Below are 18,914 nucleotides of genomic sequence, written 5' to 3'. Positions count from 1 at the left end.
TGGGAGTGTGTTTTGAATGGGGGTGGGAGGGTGCCCCCCTGCTAGAGGGGGTTGGGGGGGTGTAGATCTGCCTGCTGGGAGGGGCTGGGCCCTGCTCTGTGGGGGAGGGTGTATGATATTTGTGGCAGGGTCAGTCCCTGGGTTTAACACCCCACCCCTGCCTCGGGATGGGGCCGCAGGGGGTTTTAATGCCGCAGGCCCTAATATTGATCAGCAGCACACGGACACCCCAGCTGGCTTGGGGGGGAGGGGAGGTGCTGGGTCGGAGCTCCCCAGTCCCACCTGGGGGCCAGCACCTGCTAGAGGGGAAAGACCCCAGGGCCCCATTCACCGCCCCCCTGAGCCAGCTAGTCCCTGCCCCGGGGCCAGGTGGGAGCCAGCGCCCCCTAGAGGGGAAGACCCCATTCCCCCGGTGATGGGGCCTTGTTTACTTTCACGGGACACTTGTGCTGTGCTGCCCCATAGTGGTCAAACCCAGCAATGCACCTTCATTTCTCTTCCAGCTTCAACTAATGGAGAATCCAGAGCACTGGGCTCCCTGCCCCCCTTGTCCAGTGCCCCTCATTCCCGACCCGCAGCCCCTGCTAGCCCAGCCCTGGGCTCCCCCCAGCCCTGCCAGTGCCCCCCACTCCCAACCCGCAGCCCCTGCTAGCCCAGCCCTGGGCTCCCCCCAGCTCTGCCGGTGCCCCTCACTCCCGACCCGCAGCCCAGCAGCTGAATGAAGGGCGCGGCCCAGAGGCCTCATGCTCTTGCTTTATTGCATAGGTCTAAATCACTTCGACAGGGACAAGACGTGGGAACAGCGAGGGCAGCCATGGCACACGCAGGGTTAACACACAGGGCCTGATGCCAGTACACCCCCCCCCAGCAAGGCACCTGGGGGGCAGGGGGAGAAATTGCCTCCCACTGCATTGTAGGGGAAGTCAGAGCTGCTCCTCCCACTGCCTTGCTGGACAGCAGGGGAAAGGGGTTCACGGAGCTGATGGGGGAAAAAGGTCAGATACTGGGATAGATGGGCCCATGGGGCTGATCTGGCCCTGGACGGACAGGGCAGGGGGGATACCAGGTAGATGGGCCCATGGGGCTGATCTGGCCCTGGACAGACAGGGCAGGGGGGATACCAGGTAGATGGGCCCATGGGGCTGATCTGGAGAGGGCCGGGGGGATACCAGGTAGATGGGCCCATGGGGCTGATCTGGAGAGGGGTAGATGGGCCCATGGGGCTGCTCTGGAGAGGGCCGGGGGGATACCAGGTAGATGGGCCCATGGGGCTGATCTGGAGAGGGCCGGGGAAACACCAGGGTAGATGGGCCCATGGGGCTGATCTGGAGAGGGCCAGGGGGACACCAGGGTAGATGGGCCCATGGGGCTGATCTGGACAGGGCCAGGGGGACACCAGGGTAGATGGGCCCATGGGGCTGATCTGGACAGGGCCAGGGGGACACCAGGGTAGATGGGCCCATGGGGCTGATCAATTTCAGCTCATTCTAGTTTCTTGCTCACATCAAAGTTACTGGGGGGGGGGGGGGGCGCTGTTAGCAGCAGCAACTAGTAGGACACACAGGACAGACAGACATTGTCATCTCTTCCCCCCTCCCCCCACAGCCCACCAGGCCTCCCCCCTCACAGAGCACAGAGGTTTTAGTGCAAAGAAAGCTCCAGCGTGCGGCCTTTGCTGGGCCCTGCCCCTTCCCGCCAGGCTCTGGTGCACCTGGCACCTGGCCAGCGGAGGGGGGCCAGCCTGCCAGTGTCTGGGATAGAGGGAAACTGAGGCACGTACCTGCCCACCCCCTAGGCTCCCCTCCCCTCCCAGAGTCAGGAAAAGACCCCAGGAGTCCTGGCTCCCACCCCCCAGTAGACCCCCCTCCCCTCCAAAAATTGTACCTGCTGCTCATATAGGGGAGGGGGGTCTAGTGATTAGAGCGGGGGTGAGGTGGAGACTGGGAGCCAGGACTCCTGGGTTCTAGCCTGGCTCAGGGGGGAGGGGGGCGCGAGTGGTTAGAGCAGGGGCAGCCAGCCAGCATGACCGCACCACAGAGATCAGCAACTGGTCCGCAAAGCCACGCCCCCTCCCCCGCATGTAATGGGAGCATCTCGCCTGCAGCCCCACCTCCAGCCCCCAGGGGGAGACACCAGGCTGCACACCGGGGGGGGCACAGGTACTGCAGCACCTGCTGGGACACCTGCCAGCCCCTCCCACTCCCCCCCGTGGCTGGAGGCACCAGCCCGGTGGCCGCCCCCGCGGCCACAGCCTCCCCCTCCGTGGCGGGCAGTGGGAACGTGCCCCGGTTGCGACTCCCTAGCGCCCCCTGGATGCGGGATGGGGAGGGGAGGGTGAAAAAGGGCCTTTTCCCTCCTGTGACCCCCACAGGGTGGGAGACCCCCCTCCCCTCCCCTCCCCCAGGGGTCACGCCCCTGCCTTACATTCATTCAGTGGGTGATGCCAGGATCAAAGCAATAAATAGGCAGCTTTAGGCAGGCGCTGGGCGGTCAGTCCCCGCTGCCGCCGGGAGGGGGGGGGGCGGCACGGCCCCTGCCAGCCGTTTCCTGCTACCCCTCGCACCAAGCCGGCTGGAGAGGGGTCTGGCCCCCCCCCACGCCCAGCCGGGGGGCGTCAGCCGGTGGCGATCTTGAGGCGGTCGACGCCGGTGATCAGTCTGGCGAGGCCCCGGTGCACCTGGCCCTGGATGGGGCCGTATTCCACCCGCTCGCCGTCCACAGTCAGGATGCCCTTGCGGGTGAGGGGCTCCAGGCGGAAGGCCCGGACGGGCACGTGGACGAGGTGGGGGCACTCCTGCTCGAAGTGGCTGCCCTTCTCCATGGCCAGGAAGAGGCGGACCAGGGCGGCGCGGGAGATGCCGGCTTTGATGAAGCAGAGGTGGATGAGCCCGTCGTCGAAGCGGGCGAAGGGGGCGGCGAAGAGGTCGGCCCCCAGGTGGCTCTGGTAGATGGCCAGCACCAGCACGAAGTCGTCCTCCACCGTCACCCAGGAGCCGGGCACCGGCTGCCCCAGCGGCACCAGCAGCTCGTCCGGGGGGCCGCCCACCCGGGCCTCGCCCGCCCCGCCGGCCGGCAGCTCCCCCGGCCCGGGCTCGAAGGAGAAGCTGGGCGGGGGCAGGACGGAGGCGGAGGAGGGGGGCGGGGAGCCGGGCGAGGGGCAGGGCGCGGGGGCCGGCTCGGCCCCCCGGAAGGTGTGACGCTCCTCGCACAGCCCCATGTCGGACAGGGCGCGGTGCAGAGGCAGGCGCTGCAGGGGCAGGCGGCCGTTGGGGGCCACGGTGATGCTGCGGGAGATGGGCCGGTGGGCGTCGGCGGCGGGCAGGTAGGCGAGGCGCCCGCGGTAGGTGTGCATGGAGGCCAGGCGCACCAGGGTGCCCAGCGTGAAGCGGGCGGCGCCCATGTGCCGGTACTTCTCGCTCTCGATGTCCACGTCCGAGACGAAGCCCCAGGCCACGCTGAGGCAGGAGAAGCAGCGGGCGCCCGAGGCCGTGGTGACGGCCACCAGGTCCAGGGGGGTGACGGCTGCGTGGCACAGCAGCAGGGTGCAGTTCAGCAGCAGCTCCAGACCCAGCACCTGCTCCAGCCTGCTGGGGGGGAGGGTTGGGGTGAGCCGCCCGGCCAGGGGGTGCAGCCCACTGGTAAAGCAACCCCTCTCCCCCCGCCGCTGCCCCTTGCTGCAGGGGGAGCCGCTCCCTCCAGCCCCCAGGGGGACACATGGGGAGCGCAGGTTGGGCAGGAGGTGTGGGATGGGGAGGGCCTCCCCCCATCTGCTCCCCATGCACCCCCCCAGCCCCGCAACCCCATCTGATCCCCAGCCCCGCAACCCCATCTGCTGCCCATGCACCCCAGCCCCGCAACCCCATCTGCTCCCCAGCCCCCGCAAACCCCATCTGCTGCCCATGCACCCCCAGCCCCACAACCCCCATCTGCTCCCCATGCACCCCAGCCCCGCAACCCCATCTGCTCCCCATGCACCCCCAAGCCCCAACTCCTTCTTGAGCCAGGTATAGAACCCAGAAGTCCTGGCTCTCAGACCCCGTCCCCGACCACTAGACCCCCTTCCCTTCTCAGAGCGAGAGAGAGAACCCAGGCATCCGGGCTCCCAGTCCCCCCCCCACACACATACACACCCCCGCTAGCGCTGCCCTTACCCGGCGTTACAGTTGATGGCTCCAGCCAATGCATTCCCCGAACCACTCGGTAAAATCCCAATCGGCATCTTGATGGCCTGCTCCCAGTCGGGGCGCTCCATGAGCCCGTTGAGAACCTGCCGGCACACAGGTGAACCGCTGTGGGGCTAGCGGTGAGAGCAGGGGGGCCTGGGAGCCAGGACTCCTGGGTTCTCTCCCTGGCTCCATGAGGGGAGTGGGGTCTAGTGGTGAAAGCAGGGGGGCCTGGGAGCCAGGACTCCTGGGTTCTCTCCCTGGCTCTGGGAGGGGAGTGGGGTCAGACCTACAGCAGGGGAGGGTGCCAGGGTCGTTATGGCCGGGGGAGGGGAGGGGCGGGGCGTTACCTCATATAGGAGCCCATCCCCCGAGACGGCGACGATCCCATCCCATTCTGCCAGGTTGATGCCCTTCACCAGCTCCCGGGCGTGGTTCGGCCTCTCTGGGAGCAGGAGGAGAGAGACGGGGTATCAGACAGCCCCTCTCCCTGCCCCACCGGCCCAGCCCCTCCGGCCCTGCCCCCTCCCCCCCAGCCCCTCTCCCTGCCCCACCGGCCCTGCCCCCTCCCTGCCCCACCGGCCCTGCCCCCTCCCCCCCAGCCCATTGCCCTGCCCCTCCAACCGCGGGTCCTTCTCTCTCCCGCCCTCACCCGTCTGGATCAAGTTGAAGCTGATGTCGGCCTCCGTGATCATGGGCAGCACGTGGGTCTGGCACCACTGCAGGGCCAGGCCCCTGCCCCCAAACGGGTTCAGCAGCAGCAGCAGCCGGCGTGGGCGCGGCAGGAGGCTGGGAGCGATGTCTGAAAGGAGAGCGGGGAGAGCAGGTCAGGGGAGCCCTGCCCGGCGCGGAGCCGTGGCTGCCTCTGGGGTGAGGGCTGGTTACACAGGGACCCCTTGCCAGGGGACGCGGCTGCCTCTGAGGAGGGGGGCTGGTTACACGGGGACCCCTTGCCAGGGGACGCGGCTGCCTCTGGGGAGGGGGGCTGGTTACACGGGGACCCCTTGCCAGGGGACACGGCTGCCTCTGAGGAGGGGGGCTGGTTACACGGGGACCCCTTGCCAGGGGACACGGCTGCCTCTGAGGAGGGGGGCTGGTTACACGGGGACCCCTTGCCAGGGGACGCGGCTGCCTCTGAGGAGGGGGGCTGGTTACACGGGGACCCCTTGCCAGGGGACGCGGCTGCCTCTGGGGAGGGGGGCTGGTTACACGGGGACCCCCTGCCAGGGGACGCGGCTGCCTCTGGGGCGGGGGCTGGTTACACGGGGACCCCCTGCCAGGGGACGCGGCTGCCTCTGGGGCGGGGGCTGGTTACACGGGGACCCCCTGCCAGGGGACGCGGCTGCCTCTGGGGCAGGGGCTGGTTACACAGGGACCCCTTGCCAGGGGACGCGGCTGCCTCTGGGGAGAGGCGCGGGGGCGGGGAGTACAGGGACTGTAATGAAATGCTGAACTGTGGTGCCAGCAGATGCCCATGGGCACCACACACCTGGCTGGCGCTAAGCTCAGCCGTCCCTGCCCTTCCCCCCGGCAGCACCGTAAAGGCCCCGCCGGGCGAGGGAAGCCCTGTGCGCCAGCCAGATCTGATACGGACGCCTGCCGTGTTAGCAGCCCTGTCACTTCCTGGCCGCAAGCTGCACGCTCCGGGTTGCCAAGAGCGAGCCAGAGGGGAGACAAGGAAGCATCAAATGCTGCAACCAGGAAACGTAAAAAAAACTAACCCCCCCCCGCGCAGGCTCCAATCACCCGGTCTCGCCTCAAAGCCCCCGAATCTCTCAGCTTTGCTAGCCCAAAGCTCCCCAAGGAGAGGGCCAATCTGCAGGGTGCTCCTTCGGCTCCGCTCCGGGCAAATGGGTACACGCTTTGCCTTCCCTGAAGCCTGTCGCTAGGCTGACAAGGCCAGGGTGCTGCCAAGTTTGGGTGCCTGCTTTATAACGCGGAGAACCGCGGCTTCCGGAACAGCAGGTGACCAGCAGACAGCTCAAGGCTGCCGGTTTCGGAAGAGCTCAGCTGGCGACACGGAAACACCGGAGCCAGGCTGGGCGTTGGGTGCACGGATAAAAACCTTGCAGGGCAGTTGCAATTAAAGCCAGCCTGAATCCTGTTCAAACAGCAAAGCCCAGCAATGCGAAGGGCAGCCGGCCAAACCTGAAAAACCAGAAACCAGCTCAGAAGCTGTTTGGACATGGTAGGAGGACGACAAGCCGTTGCCATGAAACCTCGGAGGCAAGGAGTGAGGTCTCCCAGGCGAAAGGATCAAACTCCAAATGCCAAAGCCCGACGGCCTAAACGCACAGGCTGGGGGAAATTCATCTCCCAAGAGACAACGCACGTCCAGCCGAAGGCGCACGCTTTCATAAACGCGCGCACTATGGACTTTTTCCAGCAGTTCGCTGCACCCCCGTGGTCGCAGCGGGGACTCGTATTACAGACAATCCAGACGAGACGTCGTGCCGGGACCGATTACGAGCGATGCCAAAGAGCCTGCCTGGAGAGCGGAAGTGACTATTCGTGGCAAGACTTGACAACTGGCCCAGGAGCAGAGGTCTCCGTCGCGTCGACCCCAACCAGAGCCGGGGTCACCTCATGTAGCCGTGACTTGTCCTGGAGGGCAGCCCAGGCCGGCTCATCGCAGAGACAACGGCTTTGCGTTCAGACCGCACGGGATCAAAGACCAAGGACCTTCTCGGCCGCCGCGTGGCAGCCACGACAGAAGAATTTGACGGAGGATTTGATGTTGGACATTGGAAAGGAGATCCACTAGAAAACAGGCCACAATTCACCGCTGCGGGATTTCAGTCACTTTGATCAAGCGAATGGAGCGGCTGAGGAAATCAGAGCGCCAAGAAAAATCCCACAGCAGGGAAGATCCATCCGTCGCTCTTCCGAGTTACAGATAGACACCGACAGCAGCTCCTGGCCATAGTCCTGCACAGCTCCGGATGACACGACACCTCCGAGCTCCTGATCCGGCTTTGGAAAAGAATCTATGAAGAGAGTCCCCAAGTCTAGAACCAGGCGATCACATTCGGGACCGAGAGGACGGAGAAAAAGAATGGTCAACTCCAGCTGTCGAGCGCCCCGATCACACGCGATTGACACGTCTCCGGTCCGTTCGTCGGGAGGAACAAGCCACAGAGCAAACCCCCCGCAGGTGGCGGATGCACAGCGAGGCACCGACCATTGAAGGATGCCAGGCCGACCACGGCCAGGCGGTGCAGCGAACGGCCAGCCAGGCGGCTGAGCTGCGACAGTCGGGTCATGTAATGAGAAACCCAGGACAACTCGGAGACACTTACACTGATCCACCCTGAGCTTCTGAGCTCGCGTGACAGTGGCAGGAGGGTGGGGCACAGGGGCTGGTTACACATGGACCCCTCGCCTGGCACGGAGATGCAGCCCCCCCACCCCGGGCAGGGCACAGGAAGAGGGCCCTCTACTGAGCCCCCCCACCCCACTCCAGGCTGCATAGCCCCCCCTAGTGCCACACTGGGGTACTGGGCCCGGCACAGACGGCCAGGGGAGAGCGCCCTGACCTGTTCCATGCAGCCGGGGCAGCTCTGCCCTCACCACAGGGCCCGGCAGGGTGAGGGAAGTAGATAAGTGATCCCGGAGGATGTGCGGGGAAGAAAGATTAACCCAGAACCACCACCACACACACTGCAGAAGGAACGCTGGGGCATGCAACCACTCATCCATTTCCTAGTGCCTGCCCACTGGGGGGCTGGGAGCCAGGACTCCTGGGTTCTCTCCCTGGCTCTAGGAGGGGAGCAGAGTGTAGTGGTTAGAGCAGGGGGGGCTGAGAGCCAGGACTCCTGGGTTCTCTCCCCGGCTCTAGGAGGGGAGCAGAGTGTAGTGGTTAGAGCAGGAGGGATGGGAGCCAGGACTCCTGGGTTCTCTCCCCAGCTCTGGGAGGGGAGCAGAGTGTAGTGGTTAGAGCAGGGGGGCTGGGAGCCAGGACTCCTGGGTTCTCTCCCTGGCTCTGGGAGGGGCATGTAATCAAGTGGTTGGAGGGCGGGGGGGGGGGGGCGGATTCTCCTCACTCCAAGTCAAAAGTTCCCCGGTTATCGTACCAGGCGGAGACGGCTGCACTTTACACCCAGGGCTGATAGCGGGGCAGGTTCTGCAGGGTCTCCGGCCCAGAGAGGCAGCGCTGATACCCCCCGCCCATAAACCCAATGCCCAGCGTGCCCCCCAACCAGCCAGCCCCACTCATGCACATCCACTGCACCCATGCACACCCCTGCCCCAGTCCCCCACCCTATCCCTAGGTACCCTCTGGAGCCAACCCCCATGCTAGCAAGCCCCCATCCATGGCATCTGCCCCCCAGCCCTCAGCAGGTGCAGAGAGGCGGGGAGCCACTGCCCAAGGCAACCCCGAGTCCCTCCAGGAGGGATCCTGCCCCCCCAGGGTTTGGGAGGCTCCTTGAGAGGCCCTGATGTGGGAGGGGTTAGACCAAGTGTGTGTGTGTGTGGGGGGGAGATGGGGGCCCTCAAGGGCAGCGGGGGGGGGGGGGGGGGAGGACAAGGAAACCAACAGCCCCACCTTCAAGACAATCCATTGACCTTTGGCCAGGCTGCGGAAGACAAAGGAGCCCAGCCCGGCCTGGCCCTGCCCCTGGATCCCCGCCCGGGACAAGGAAAGGACGGGGCCGCGCCCGGCCTGCGAGTTCCCTGAACCGAGGCGTCGCCATCCGGACCCCAAGCATGCCAGGCCCCACCCGGACACTGGTTCCAGCCCCACCTGTGGGCCCACACAATCCAGACAGCCTGCCTGCCTCCCGGCTGCCCCGTACTCTAGGGGCTGGACCCCCCTCCCAGGGCCGGGGAGAGAACCAAGGTGTCCTGATGCCCAGCTCCCCATCCCACCCCCCACGCTCTAACCACCAGACTCCCCCTCCCCTCCCCGGGCCAGGGAGAGAACCCAGGCTTCCGGGCCCCCATCCTGTGCCTGTAAAACCCACCCAGGGCGGTTCAGCGTGGCAGGCAAAGCTAGAGGGGGCAGGCGGGGCAGGGGTCCCCTCTTCACCGGGTCTGGTTTTGGGGGCTCTCCAGCAGCTGAGATCGCGGAGCCATTGCTGGCTGCAGCCCCTTGTCCCAGGCGCACATTCAGGTTAGAGCAGAGGGGGCTGGGAGCCAGGACTCCTGGGTTCTATTTCTAGTTCTGGGAGTGCAGTCTAGCAGGTGGGGGCTGGGAGCCAGGACGCCTGGGTTCTCTCCCCGGCTCTGGGAGGGGAGTGGGGTCTAGTGGGTTAAAGCAGCGGGGGCTGGGAGCCAGGACTCCTGGGTTCTATTTCTAGTTCTGGGAGTGCAGTCTAGCAGGTGAGGGCAATGGGGGTGGGGGCTGGGAGCCAGGACACCTGGGTTCTCTCCCCGGCTCTGGCAGGGGAGTGGGGTCTAGTGGGTTAGAGCGGGGCTGGGAGCCAGGACGCCTGGGTTCTATCCCTGGCTCTGGGAGGGGAGTGGGGTCTAATGGGTTAGAGCAGGGGGGGCTGGGAGCCAGGACACCTGGGCTCTATTTCTAGCTCTGGGAAGGCGGCCTAGCAGGTGAGGGCAATGGGGGTGGGGGCTGGAAGCCAGGACTCCTGGGTTCTCACCCCAGGTCCAGGAGGGGAGCAGGGCAGACGGCACAGAGGCGGCCTTACCTGTGTCGCTGGAGATGGGGATGCCCAACACCAGGCACTTGATGGCAGCCGCCCATTTCTCCGCCACCGCTTGGTTCTTCTCGTAGTCGTCAGCCCCATCCACCTGGAAGGTCCGCGCCGCCCTCTGCCGCCCGCGCCCCGACCCCACCGCCACCTTCCTCTTCTTCAGCGGGTAGGCGTAGACAGAGAAATACGCCGCCCGGTCGGCCGGCGCCCGGCTACGCAGCGTGTGGCAACCCACCACCTCGGCCAGGGGCACCACGGTGCGCTGGTCCGTCTCCGGCTTGGGCACCAGCCGCTGGATGTGCAGCGCCGTCCGGGTCAGGCTGAGGGCGTAGCGGGACCCCTTGGAGGGGTAAGCCCCAAACTCCCCGTGAAGCAGCGTCTCCGCGCCCTCGCCGTACGGCCCCAGAACGAGGTTCATCTTCCCGGCGGGGACGTGGCCCAACCCGCCTTCCCCAGCAGGCTCAAGCCGCACTTTGGGTGGGTCCTTCCAGCACCATCCACTGTCCCCTAGTTCCCCGCCCAAACCCAGACCAAACCGCCACTAGAACGTGGCCCGCTCCTGGGCGGGGGGTGGATCAGCGCCGGGCCAGGGGCAACTAACCCCACTAGGAGAAATGTCCAGCTCCAACCCCCCAAGTCTGTTCTGCTGCCTCTGGCCCACCCAGACTCCGGCAGGATCTTTACGCCCCACGACGCCCCATCCCCGAGGGCAGCGCCCCAGGGCAGGAATACGGGGAATCTCAAGCAGCCGAGGAATGGGAGCCGGCCTGACTAAGCGGCTCAGCAGGGGGAAGGGCCCGCAGGGATCCAGAAACCGGCTTCAGCCTTTCCCCTCCCGAGGGGCCCAGCGGGGAGGGGGGAGCTGAGTTGGCTCCAGCCCTCTCCCCCCTCCCCGATGTCTGCGTTCGCCTGGGGGTGGGCGGGGGGGGCCGGCTCGGCAGGAGGGAGCCAGGAGTCGCTGGGATTTTTAAAGACACTTGAAAAGTTTCTTTCCCCCGCAATGGGGCCTGGGGAAATGGGGGGGTTGGACCCGATCCAGGCCCCCCCCCAGCTAGGGACACAGGCGGGGAGCAGCCTGGCCCCGCGCTACAGGGCAGGGGGGCTGGGAAATGGGCCCCCCCGCAGGGCTGACACCTGCCACCATCCCCCGCCCCCAGCAGCAGGTGCTTCCCCTCGCCCCCCCTTCCTCCTTCGCCCCCTTCCCTCTGGCCCCCCTGCCCCTGGACCTGCCGCCCTCCCTCTCTCCAGGAAGTGCTTCCAGCAGGCGCGAGCCGGCCCCATAAATGGGGAGGAGTGGCTGGCTCCCGCCAATCACAGAACAGCCCCTTCCAGGCCCACCAATCAGGGCGCTCTACCTCCACCCCCCCCCCCCCCGCACACACACCTCCTCTCCAACTCCCGGGCCAGGAGGCGGCCACCTTTGTGGAGGGCAGCATCAGTCACGCCGGCTTCGCCCTCCTTCCGATAGTCCCTGTCGCGGCCATCTTTGTTGTGGGCGGAAAGGACTGTCTCCACCCTCCTCCCTGCGATTCAATGGGCTGTGGCGGCCATTTTGAATGTGGGCAAGGGAGAAAACGTCCCTTCCTGTCTGAACCGACGGATGGGGCGGCCATCTTTGTTGGAACTAGGCCCTGCCTTTATTCCCAGCCCTCCCATAGAAACCAAATGGGCATGACGGCCATCTTGGATGTGGGCAAAGGAAATTGCTTCTCCCTCCATAACAGCTAATGCATATGGCGACCATGTTTAGTAGGGGAAATGCAGAGCGGGACTCCCATTGTGCTAGGAGCTGTACATTATTTATTAGGGGTATTACGGTAGCACCTAGGGGCCCCAATCACAGCCCAGGACCACGTTGCACTAGGGGCTGTACATTATTATTTCTACCAGGTGTTAATACGGTGCCGCCCAAGAGCTCACAATCTAAGCACCCACAGTGGTTTATTATAATAATAATTTGTAATGAAAATTAACAAATTAATAATAATTCTAGTCTTATTGTTATTGATTATTTGCATTGTGCTAATACTTAAAGGCATCAATCAGACTCTGTTTATTATTTTTAATAATGAGAGACACTATTATTCAAATCTATTCCTCCCATATTGGTATATAGATTTTTTGTCCCACCTGTATGGTAACCAATTCCTCCCCTCCTCCTACCCCCCCAAGACTCAAATGTACAAGTAACTGTGGATTAATGCCAACTAGAGAGACCTGAAAATGAACGGACGGAAGAAGTTTTCCATTGGAAAATGCTCATCTGGTAACATCAAAACACAGGCATGCGTCAATGTCTTATAAACATTCCGCAGAAAATGTTTCCTTTCAATACGGGCCAAAGGTTTCCTTTCGGGCGCTTCCTTTGGACTTTGATGCTCTCCGCGATAAGGCAACACAATAGAAAGGTTAAAGGTGTCCATGAGGCTGAAAGGGAAGGATTATTTTGCCCAAACGGGCGACATTTCCACTTGAGGGACGAAACGAAATTGCAACATGTCAGAATTCCCCGTGGATCTGAGGCGCAGTCACTGTGGTCTAGTGTCTAGTATCAGAGGGGGAGCCGTCTTAGTCTGGATCTGTAAAAGCAGCAAAGAGTCTTGTGGCACCTTATAGACTAACAGACGTATTGGAGCATGAGCTTTCGTGGGTGAATACCCACTTTGTCGGATGCATGTAGTGGAAATTTCCAGAGGCGGGTATAAATATGCAAGCAAGAATCAGGCTAGAGATAACGAGGTTAGTTCAATCAGGGAGGATGAGGCCCTCTTCTAGCAGTTGAGGTGTGAACATCAAGGGAGGAGAAACTGCTTTTGTAGCTGGCTAGCCATACACAGTCTTTGTTTAATCCTGAGCTGACGGTGTCAAATTTGCAGATGAATTGGAGCTCAGCAGTTTCTCTTTGAAGTCTGATCCTGAAGTTTTTTTGCTGCAGGAGGGCTACCTTTAAAACTGCTATTGTGTGTCCAGGGAGGTTTGAAGTGTTCTCCTACAGGTTTTTGTATATTGCCATTCCCGATATCTGACTTGTGTCCATTTCTCCTAGGGTCACCAGACAGCAAGTGTGAAAAATCAGGACAGATGGTGGCGATGGGGGGTAATAGGAGCCTATATAAGAAAAAGCCCCATATATCAGGACTGTCCCTGATATAAAATAGGGACATCTGGTCACCCTAATGTATCCCAAACTAGTCTAGTCTGTCCAGTCACCAAATTCGGACCTGTTCTGCTCTATTCCAGTCCAGTGACCATTTTATACTGGACTCTAGTTAACTCCAGGAGCCACTCTCTGTTCTGCTCCAGTATCCCCAGCCTAGTCTAGCCCCCAGCTCTGGGAGAACTGATCTGGCTGGGCTCCATAAACTCTATCAGAGGCTCTATCATAGTTTGGAGTCCTCCAGCACCATCGAGCCCGCCGGCCGGAGCGTCCCACGTCTGGCGCCAGCGGGGCCCTGCCTGCCGCTGCGCTGCCATAGAGCGGAGCGCCCGCTCCCATCAGCCCCCGCGCGGCCCCGCCTCCTTCCTTCCCAGGCCGAGGTGCCGCCGCCGCCGCCATGGTAAGGCCGGGGGGGGGGCGCGGGGAAATCCGCCGCCATCCCCCGGGCGGGGGGCGCCGAGCCCGGGCCTGGGGCTGCGGGGGGCCGGGGCGGAGCCCGGGGGCCGGATCGCCCTGAATGGGCGGGGGCTCTGCCGGGGCCTCCCCGCGCACATGCAGGAGATGGGGGCACCTGCCCGGGGCAGCTGGGGGCTGGCAAGGGAGGGGTCTGGGGGCGTGTGACAGTGGGGGCGGCACTCGGTGGGAGGGTGGGGGAGGGAATGGGGGGCACACAGCGGGGTGGGGGGATCCCGGTGGGGTTGGGGAGGCTATGGGGGCACACAGCGGGGTTGGGGAGGCACACAGCGGGGTGGGGATCCCAGTGGGGGTTGGGGAGGCTATGGGGGCACATAGCGGGGTGGGGATCCCAGTGGGGGTGGAAGAGGGAATGGGGGCATCTAGTGGGGTGGGAAGGGGTCATAAGGGAGGTGAGGGGGACATGGGGCATCAGGTGGGGGCTGGGGACCCGTGGAGCAGAGGGCATGGGGTTACCTGGTGTGTGGGGGGAGCAGCCGGGGGGGCACCCAGCAGCCGAGGACAGGGGTGACCTGCAGTGGGGAGGACACGCTGGTGTTGGGGCCACCCCATGTGGGGGGTACTGTGGGGCATATGGTGTGAGAGCGGGTGGCACTGGTGGTTGGGCTGTTTGGGGGGAACCCCATAAGGGGCAGGGTGAGGATTGGAGGCCATGGGGGGAACGGGCCATGGGGGGGCTGCCATGGCCACCCTGGGAGCAGTGGCTGTTGAGGTGGCGGCAGCAGGGGATGGGGTGACTTACGTGGTACTGGCTGCATGGGAGAGTCGGGGCACCCCTCAGACCCACAGTTCGGGGAGTCTGGGTGGGGGACACTGAGGCAGGGGCCCTGACAGTGACTGCCCCCCCCAGGGTGTCGATATCCGACACAACAAGGACCGCAAAGTTCGCCGCACAGAGCCCAAGAGCCAGGACATCTACCTGCGCCTGCTGGTCAAGGTAACGCTGCCCCCCCCCCCCTCCCCCCCAGGATGCCTGGGTTCTCTCCGCTCGGGGAGGGGGCTGGGGAGTGAGGACTCCTGGCATCTACTCCTGGCTCTGGGAAGGGGAGGGGGGCTGGGAGCCAGGACACCTGGGTTCTGTGCTTGGGTCTGCCACTGACAGATGTGACCTATGCAAGCACAGCCAGTAGAGCCCTTCACTGCCTCAGTTTCCCCTGGGTGCCTGCGGGGTGGGGGCGGGGCGAAGGGCTCCCCCTGACGGCTGTGTCCCCCCAGCTGTACCGGTTCCTGGCCCGTCGCACCAACTCCCGCTTCAACAAGGTCGTCCTGAAACGCCTCTTCATGAGCCGCACCAACCGCCCGCCGCTCGCCCTCTCCCGCATGGTAAGTGGGGACGGGCTGGGGGGTCTGCTGGGGCCCCTGCCGGCCCGCGACCCACGGCCCCTGCCGGCCCAGCCCACGTCCCTTGATCCTGACCCAGAGCCCCTGCCGGCCCGGCCCTACCCGCGTCCCTCAACCCCGACCCGTGGCCCCTGCCAGCTCTACCCACGTCCCTTGATCCTGACCCACAGCCCCTGCCGGCCCAGCCCTACCTGCATCCCTCAATCCTGACCCATGGCCCCCGCTGCTGGCCCTACCCACAGCCCCCTGCCAGCCCAGCCTGCAGCACCCCTGTGCTGTTCCGTTTGACTTGATATCCGGACTCCTGGGTTCTCGTCCTGCCTGAGTCCCCGTACCCTGGAGATACTGACAGGGTGTCCGGGGAGGGCCATGTCCCGGGGGGCACTGCCCAGAGGGGGGCTCTCACTGATCCTCTGCCCTCTTCCTGCCCCAGATCCGCAAGATGAAGCTCCCGGGGCGGGATAACAAGACGGCCGTGGTGGTGGGAACCGTCACCGACGACATCCGCATCCACGACATCCCCAAGCTGAAGGTGAAACCGGGTGCTGCGGGGTCCCCACCCCAGTGAGCTGGGGGCCTGGACTCCTGGGTTCTCTCCTGACTCTGGGAGGGGAATGAGGGCTAGTGGGGGTGGCTGGGGGAGAGCCAGGATTCCTGGGTTCTCTCCTGGCTCTGGAAGGGGAGTGGGGAGTAGTGTGGCGGGCTGGGGGCCAGGACTCCTGGGTTCTCTCCTGGCTCGGGTCGGGGAGGCTGGGGGCCAGCACTGGGGCTGTCACTGACCCGTCTCTCCTGGCAGGTCTGTGCCCTGCGGGTCACCAAAGGAGCCCGCAGTCGCATCCTGAAGGCAGGGGGTCAGATCATGACCTTTGACCAGCTGGCCATGGCAGCCCCCAAAGGACAGGGCACCGTGCTGCTCTCGGGTGAGTCCTCCCACACCCTGTGCTGGGACGGGCGCCGGCCCTGCCCCACACAACCTGCACCAGGCAGCAGGGGCCAGCTGGGCTGCAGGGCCGGGGCTCAGCAGGGGGCGCTGTCCCCAGGCAGCCAGTTTGAACAGGGTGGGGTGTTGGGGCCTGCACTGTTCGTGCTGTTGAAATTGACCTGCCCCACCCCAGAGGGGCCGCGTCTCTGCGCTGGGCGAGGGGTCCCTGTGTACCCAGCCCCCGCACCCCACCCCAGAGGGGCCGCATCTCTGCACTGGGTGAGGGATCCCTGTGTACCCAGTAACCACGTCCCACCCCAGAGGGGCTGCGTCTCTGCGCTGGGCGAGGGGTCCCTGTGTACCCAGCCCCCATGCTCCACCCCAGAGGGGCTGCGTCTCTGCGCTGGGCAAGGGGTCCCTGTGTACCCAGCCCCCGCGCCCCACCCCGGAGCCGGCCGCCCCAGACGAGGGGCCTTGCGTAGAATTATCGAAGTGGCAGGGACCTCGAGAGGTCATTTAGCCCAGCCCCCTGCACTCAAGGCAGGACCAAGTATTACCTAGACCATCCCTGACAGGGGTTTGTCCAACCTGCTCTTAAAATCCCCAATGATGCAGATTCCACAACCTGCCTGGGCGATTTATTCCGGTGCTTAATCACCCTGACAGGAAGTTTGTCCTAATGTCCAACCTAAACCGTCCTTGCTGCAATTCAAGCCCAAAGCTTCTTGCCGTCTTCTCAGAACCATTTTTCTCCCTCCTCCTTGTAACAACCTTTTATGTACTTGAAAACTGTCATCCCCTCCCCTCTCCGTCGTCTCTTCTCCAGACCAAACAACCCCAGTTCTTTCCATCTTCCCTCACAGCTCATGTTTTCTAGACCTGAATCATTTTTGTTGCTCTTCTCGGGACTTTCTCCAATTTCTCCACATCTTTCCTGAAATGTGGCTCCCAGAACTGGACACGACGCTCCAGCTGAGGCCGAATGAGCGCAGAGTAGAGCAGAATTATTATTTCTCATGACTTGCTTACAACCCTCCTGCCAATACATCCCAGAAGGACGTTTGCTTTTTTTTGCAGCAGCGTTACACTGTTGACTCATATTTAGCTAGTGGTCCGCTCTGACCCCCAGATCCCTTCCTAGGCCGTCGTTCCCCAGTCTAAAGAACGAGTCCTTGTGGCACCTTAGAGACTGACACATTTATTTGAGCATCAACTTCCGTGGGCTGGAACCCACTTCAGGGGATGCTTTCATTGTACGTGTGCAGCTGATCAGTGCTTCCTATGTGCAGCGCTTTGCATGGGTCCTTATTGACTTCAGACCGGTTCTCCGGTGTGTCCAGATCATGTTGAATTTTCATCCTGTCCTCACTTGCGACCCCTCCCAGCCTGGTATCGCCCGCAAACGTTCTCCGTGTTCTCGCTATGCCGTTACGTAAACCAGCCATGAAGTTATTGAACAGAACCGGCCCCCGAACCGATCCCTGCGGGACTCCACTCGTTCTGCCCTTCCAGCCTGTGAACCCCTGATCACTACTCATAGAATCATAGATCAGGGTTGGAAGGGACCTCGGGAGGTTCTAGTCCAACCCCCTGCTCAAAGCAGGGCCGATCCCCAGACAGATTTTTGCCCCAGATCCCTAAATGGCCCCCTCAAGGAGTGAACTCTCAACCCTGGGTTTAGCAGGCCAACGCTCAAACCACTGAGCTACCCCACCCTGTCTGCCGGGGGCCGGTTTTCCAACCAGTAGCACCCAGCTTGTAGCTCCGGCTAGGTTGGCTTTCCCTGATTTGTGCATGAGAAGGGCTGCGAGACGGTAGCGGCAGCCTCACGAAAGTCAAGCTCTGCCCTGCCCAGCCTAGGAGCTGCCTTGGGCACAGCTTGGGGGGCGGGGGGAGGCTCTCACTGCCAGGCCCTGACAGCCTGGCACATGGAGTTCCTGGCCCCCTGCATAGGGCCTGGCTGCCCCTGTGGGCTGGTGGCCGGAGCAGCCCCCCCCGCCAGAGGCCACATCCTTCCCTCGGGGCCTTTCCTGGGAGGTGGGGGGGCTGCGCCCCCATGCGAGGGGTCACTGTTGGCGTAACTCTGTCTCCCCACAGGGCCCAGGAAGGGACGGCAGGTGTACCGGCACTTCGGCAAGGCCCCCGGCACCCCCCACAGTCACACCAAGTGAGTGCAACCCCCCCCGCCCTGGGTCCCGCTTCCTGAGCACGAGCCCTGGGTGGGGGGAAGTCCGGGTAATAGGGGCATATCCCCAGCATGGATCATGTTCCTGTGTCTTGTGGGGGTCAGGACTCCTGGGTTCTCCACTGGGCTATGGGGGGGAGTGGGGTCCGGTGGTTGGGCTGGGAGCCAGGACTCCTGGGTTCTCTCCTGGGCTATGGGGGGGAGTGGGGTCTGGTGGTTGGGGGGCTGGGAGACAGGACTCCTGGATTCTCTCCCGGGCTATGGGGGGGAGTGGGGTTGGGGGGCTGGGAGCCAGGACTCCCAGAGACCCTAGAGCCCCATGACCTGTTCCACTAACATGTTGGGTCATGTCTGAAAACAACCCCCCACCTTGTGCTGCCCTTGGAGCTGGCAGCGGCCGTGTGCCCAGCTCCGGCGGGCACCTCGCTGCAGGGTGCCCCCTGGAGAGTGGGCAGGGAGCAGCCTGGGCCCTGGGCCTGAGCAGCGCCGGGGGCATCCTCCTAACGCCTCTCCCCTCCCCGCAGGCCCTACGTGCGCTCCAAGGGGCGGAAGTTCGAGCGGGCCCGGGGCCGCCGCGCCAGCCGGGGCTACAAGAACTAACGGCGCCGGCCTGCGCCTGCCTGTGTCCAATAAATGGGTCAGAACCGGGGGCTGGTGTCTGTGCATTTGCTTGTGGGGCGGCGCCCTTCCCCCCCCCCAACCCAGGGGGGCCATGGCCCTGTGCCGGGAGAGGGGTCCCCGGATACCCAGCCCCTGCACCCCACCCCGGAGGGGCCATATCCCAGCATGGGGCAAGGGGTCCCTAGATACCGAGCCCCGCACCCCACCCCAGCGTGGGGCCAGGGGTCCCCGGATACCCAGCCCCTGCGTCCCAGCACAGGATGAAGGGTCCCTGGATCCCTAGCCCATGCCCTGCCCCAGAGGGGCCATGTCCCAGTGAAGGGGCCCTGGATACCCAGCCCCCCCGTACAGGGGCCATCTCCCAGCACTGGCTAAGGGGTCCCCAATACCCAGGCTCTGC

The 18,914-nt window shown here is 64.0% G+C and overlaps 2 protein-coding genes across 4 annotated transcripts; one reads left to right on the top strand and one right to left on the bottom strand.

The window, feature by feature from the left end:
- Nucleotides 1-735: 735 nt before the first annotated feature.
- Nucleotides 736-10,971, bottom strand: SPHK2 (sphingosine kinase 2). 3 transcript variants are annotated; one of them, XR_005590623.1, is made up of 6 exons: nt 9,809-10,971; nt 4,816-4,965; nt 4,514-4,608; nt 4,152-4,267; nt 1,430-3,587; nt 736-1,095 (listed from the first exon to the last, which is right to left on the bottom strand). XR_005590623.1 is itself a non-coding variant. In XM_039510638.1 (5 exons), exons 1-5 carry the CDS (start codon nt 10,230-10,232, stop codon nt 2,615-2,617), a joined length of 1,758 nt encoding a protein of 585 aa, XP_039366572.1. In that variant the 5' UTR covers nt 10,233-10,971; the 3' UTR covers nt 1,357-2,614. The 3 variants fall into 3 exon arrangements, 2 of the variants coding, with proteins under 2 accessions (XP_039366572.1, XP_039366573.1); XM_039510638.1 differs by lacking the exon at nt 736-1,095 and having other exon boundaries at nt 1,357-3,587; XM_039510639.1 differs by lacking the exon at nt 736-1,095 and having other exon boundaries at nt 1,357-3,584; nt 9,809-10,970.
- A 2,251-nt stretch (nt 10,972-13,222) lies between these two features.
- On the top strand, nt 13,223-18,542 carry RPL18 (ribosomal protein L18). The gene is made up of 7 exons (XM_039509776.1): nt 13,223-13,371; nt 14,296-14,382; nt 14,661-14,768; nt 15,220-15,318; nt 15,583-15,706; nt 17,806-17,875; nt 18,418-18,542. The coding sequence occupies exons 1-7, from the start codon at nt 13,369-13,371 to the stop codon at nt 18,491-18,493; spliced, it is 567 nt and encodes a 188-aa protein (XP_039365710.1). The 5' UTR covers nt 13,223-13,368; the 3' UTR covers nt 18,494-18,542.
- The last annotated feature ends 372 nt before the right edge of the window (nt 18,543-18,914 follow it).

This window comes from Mauremys reevesii, linkage group 22 (genome assembly GCF_016161935.1).
Source record: "Mauremys reevesii isolate NIE-2019 linkage group 22, ASM1616193v1, whole genome shotgun sequence".
Taxonomy (NCBI): domain Eukaryota; kingdom Metazoa; phylum Chordata; order Testudines; family Geoemydidae; genus Mauremys; species Mauremys reevesii.
This window is presented reverse-complemented; position numbering and strand designations above follow the sequence as displayed.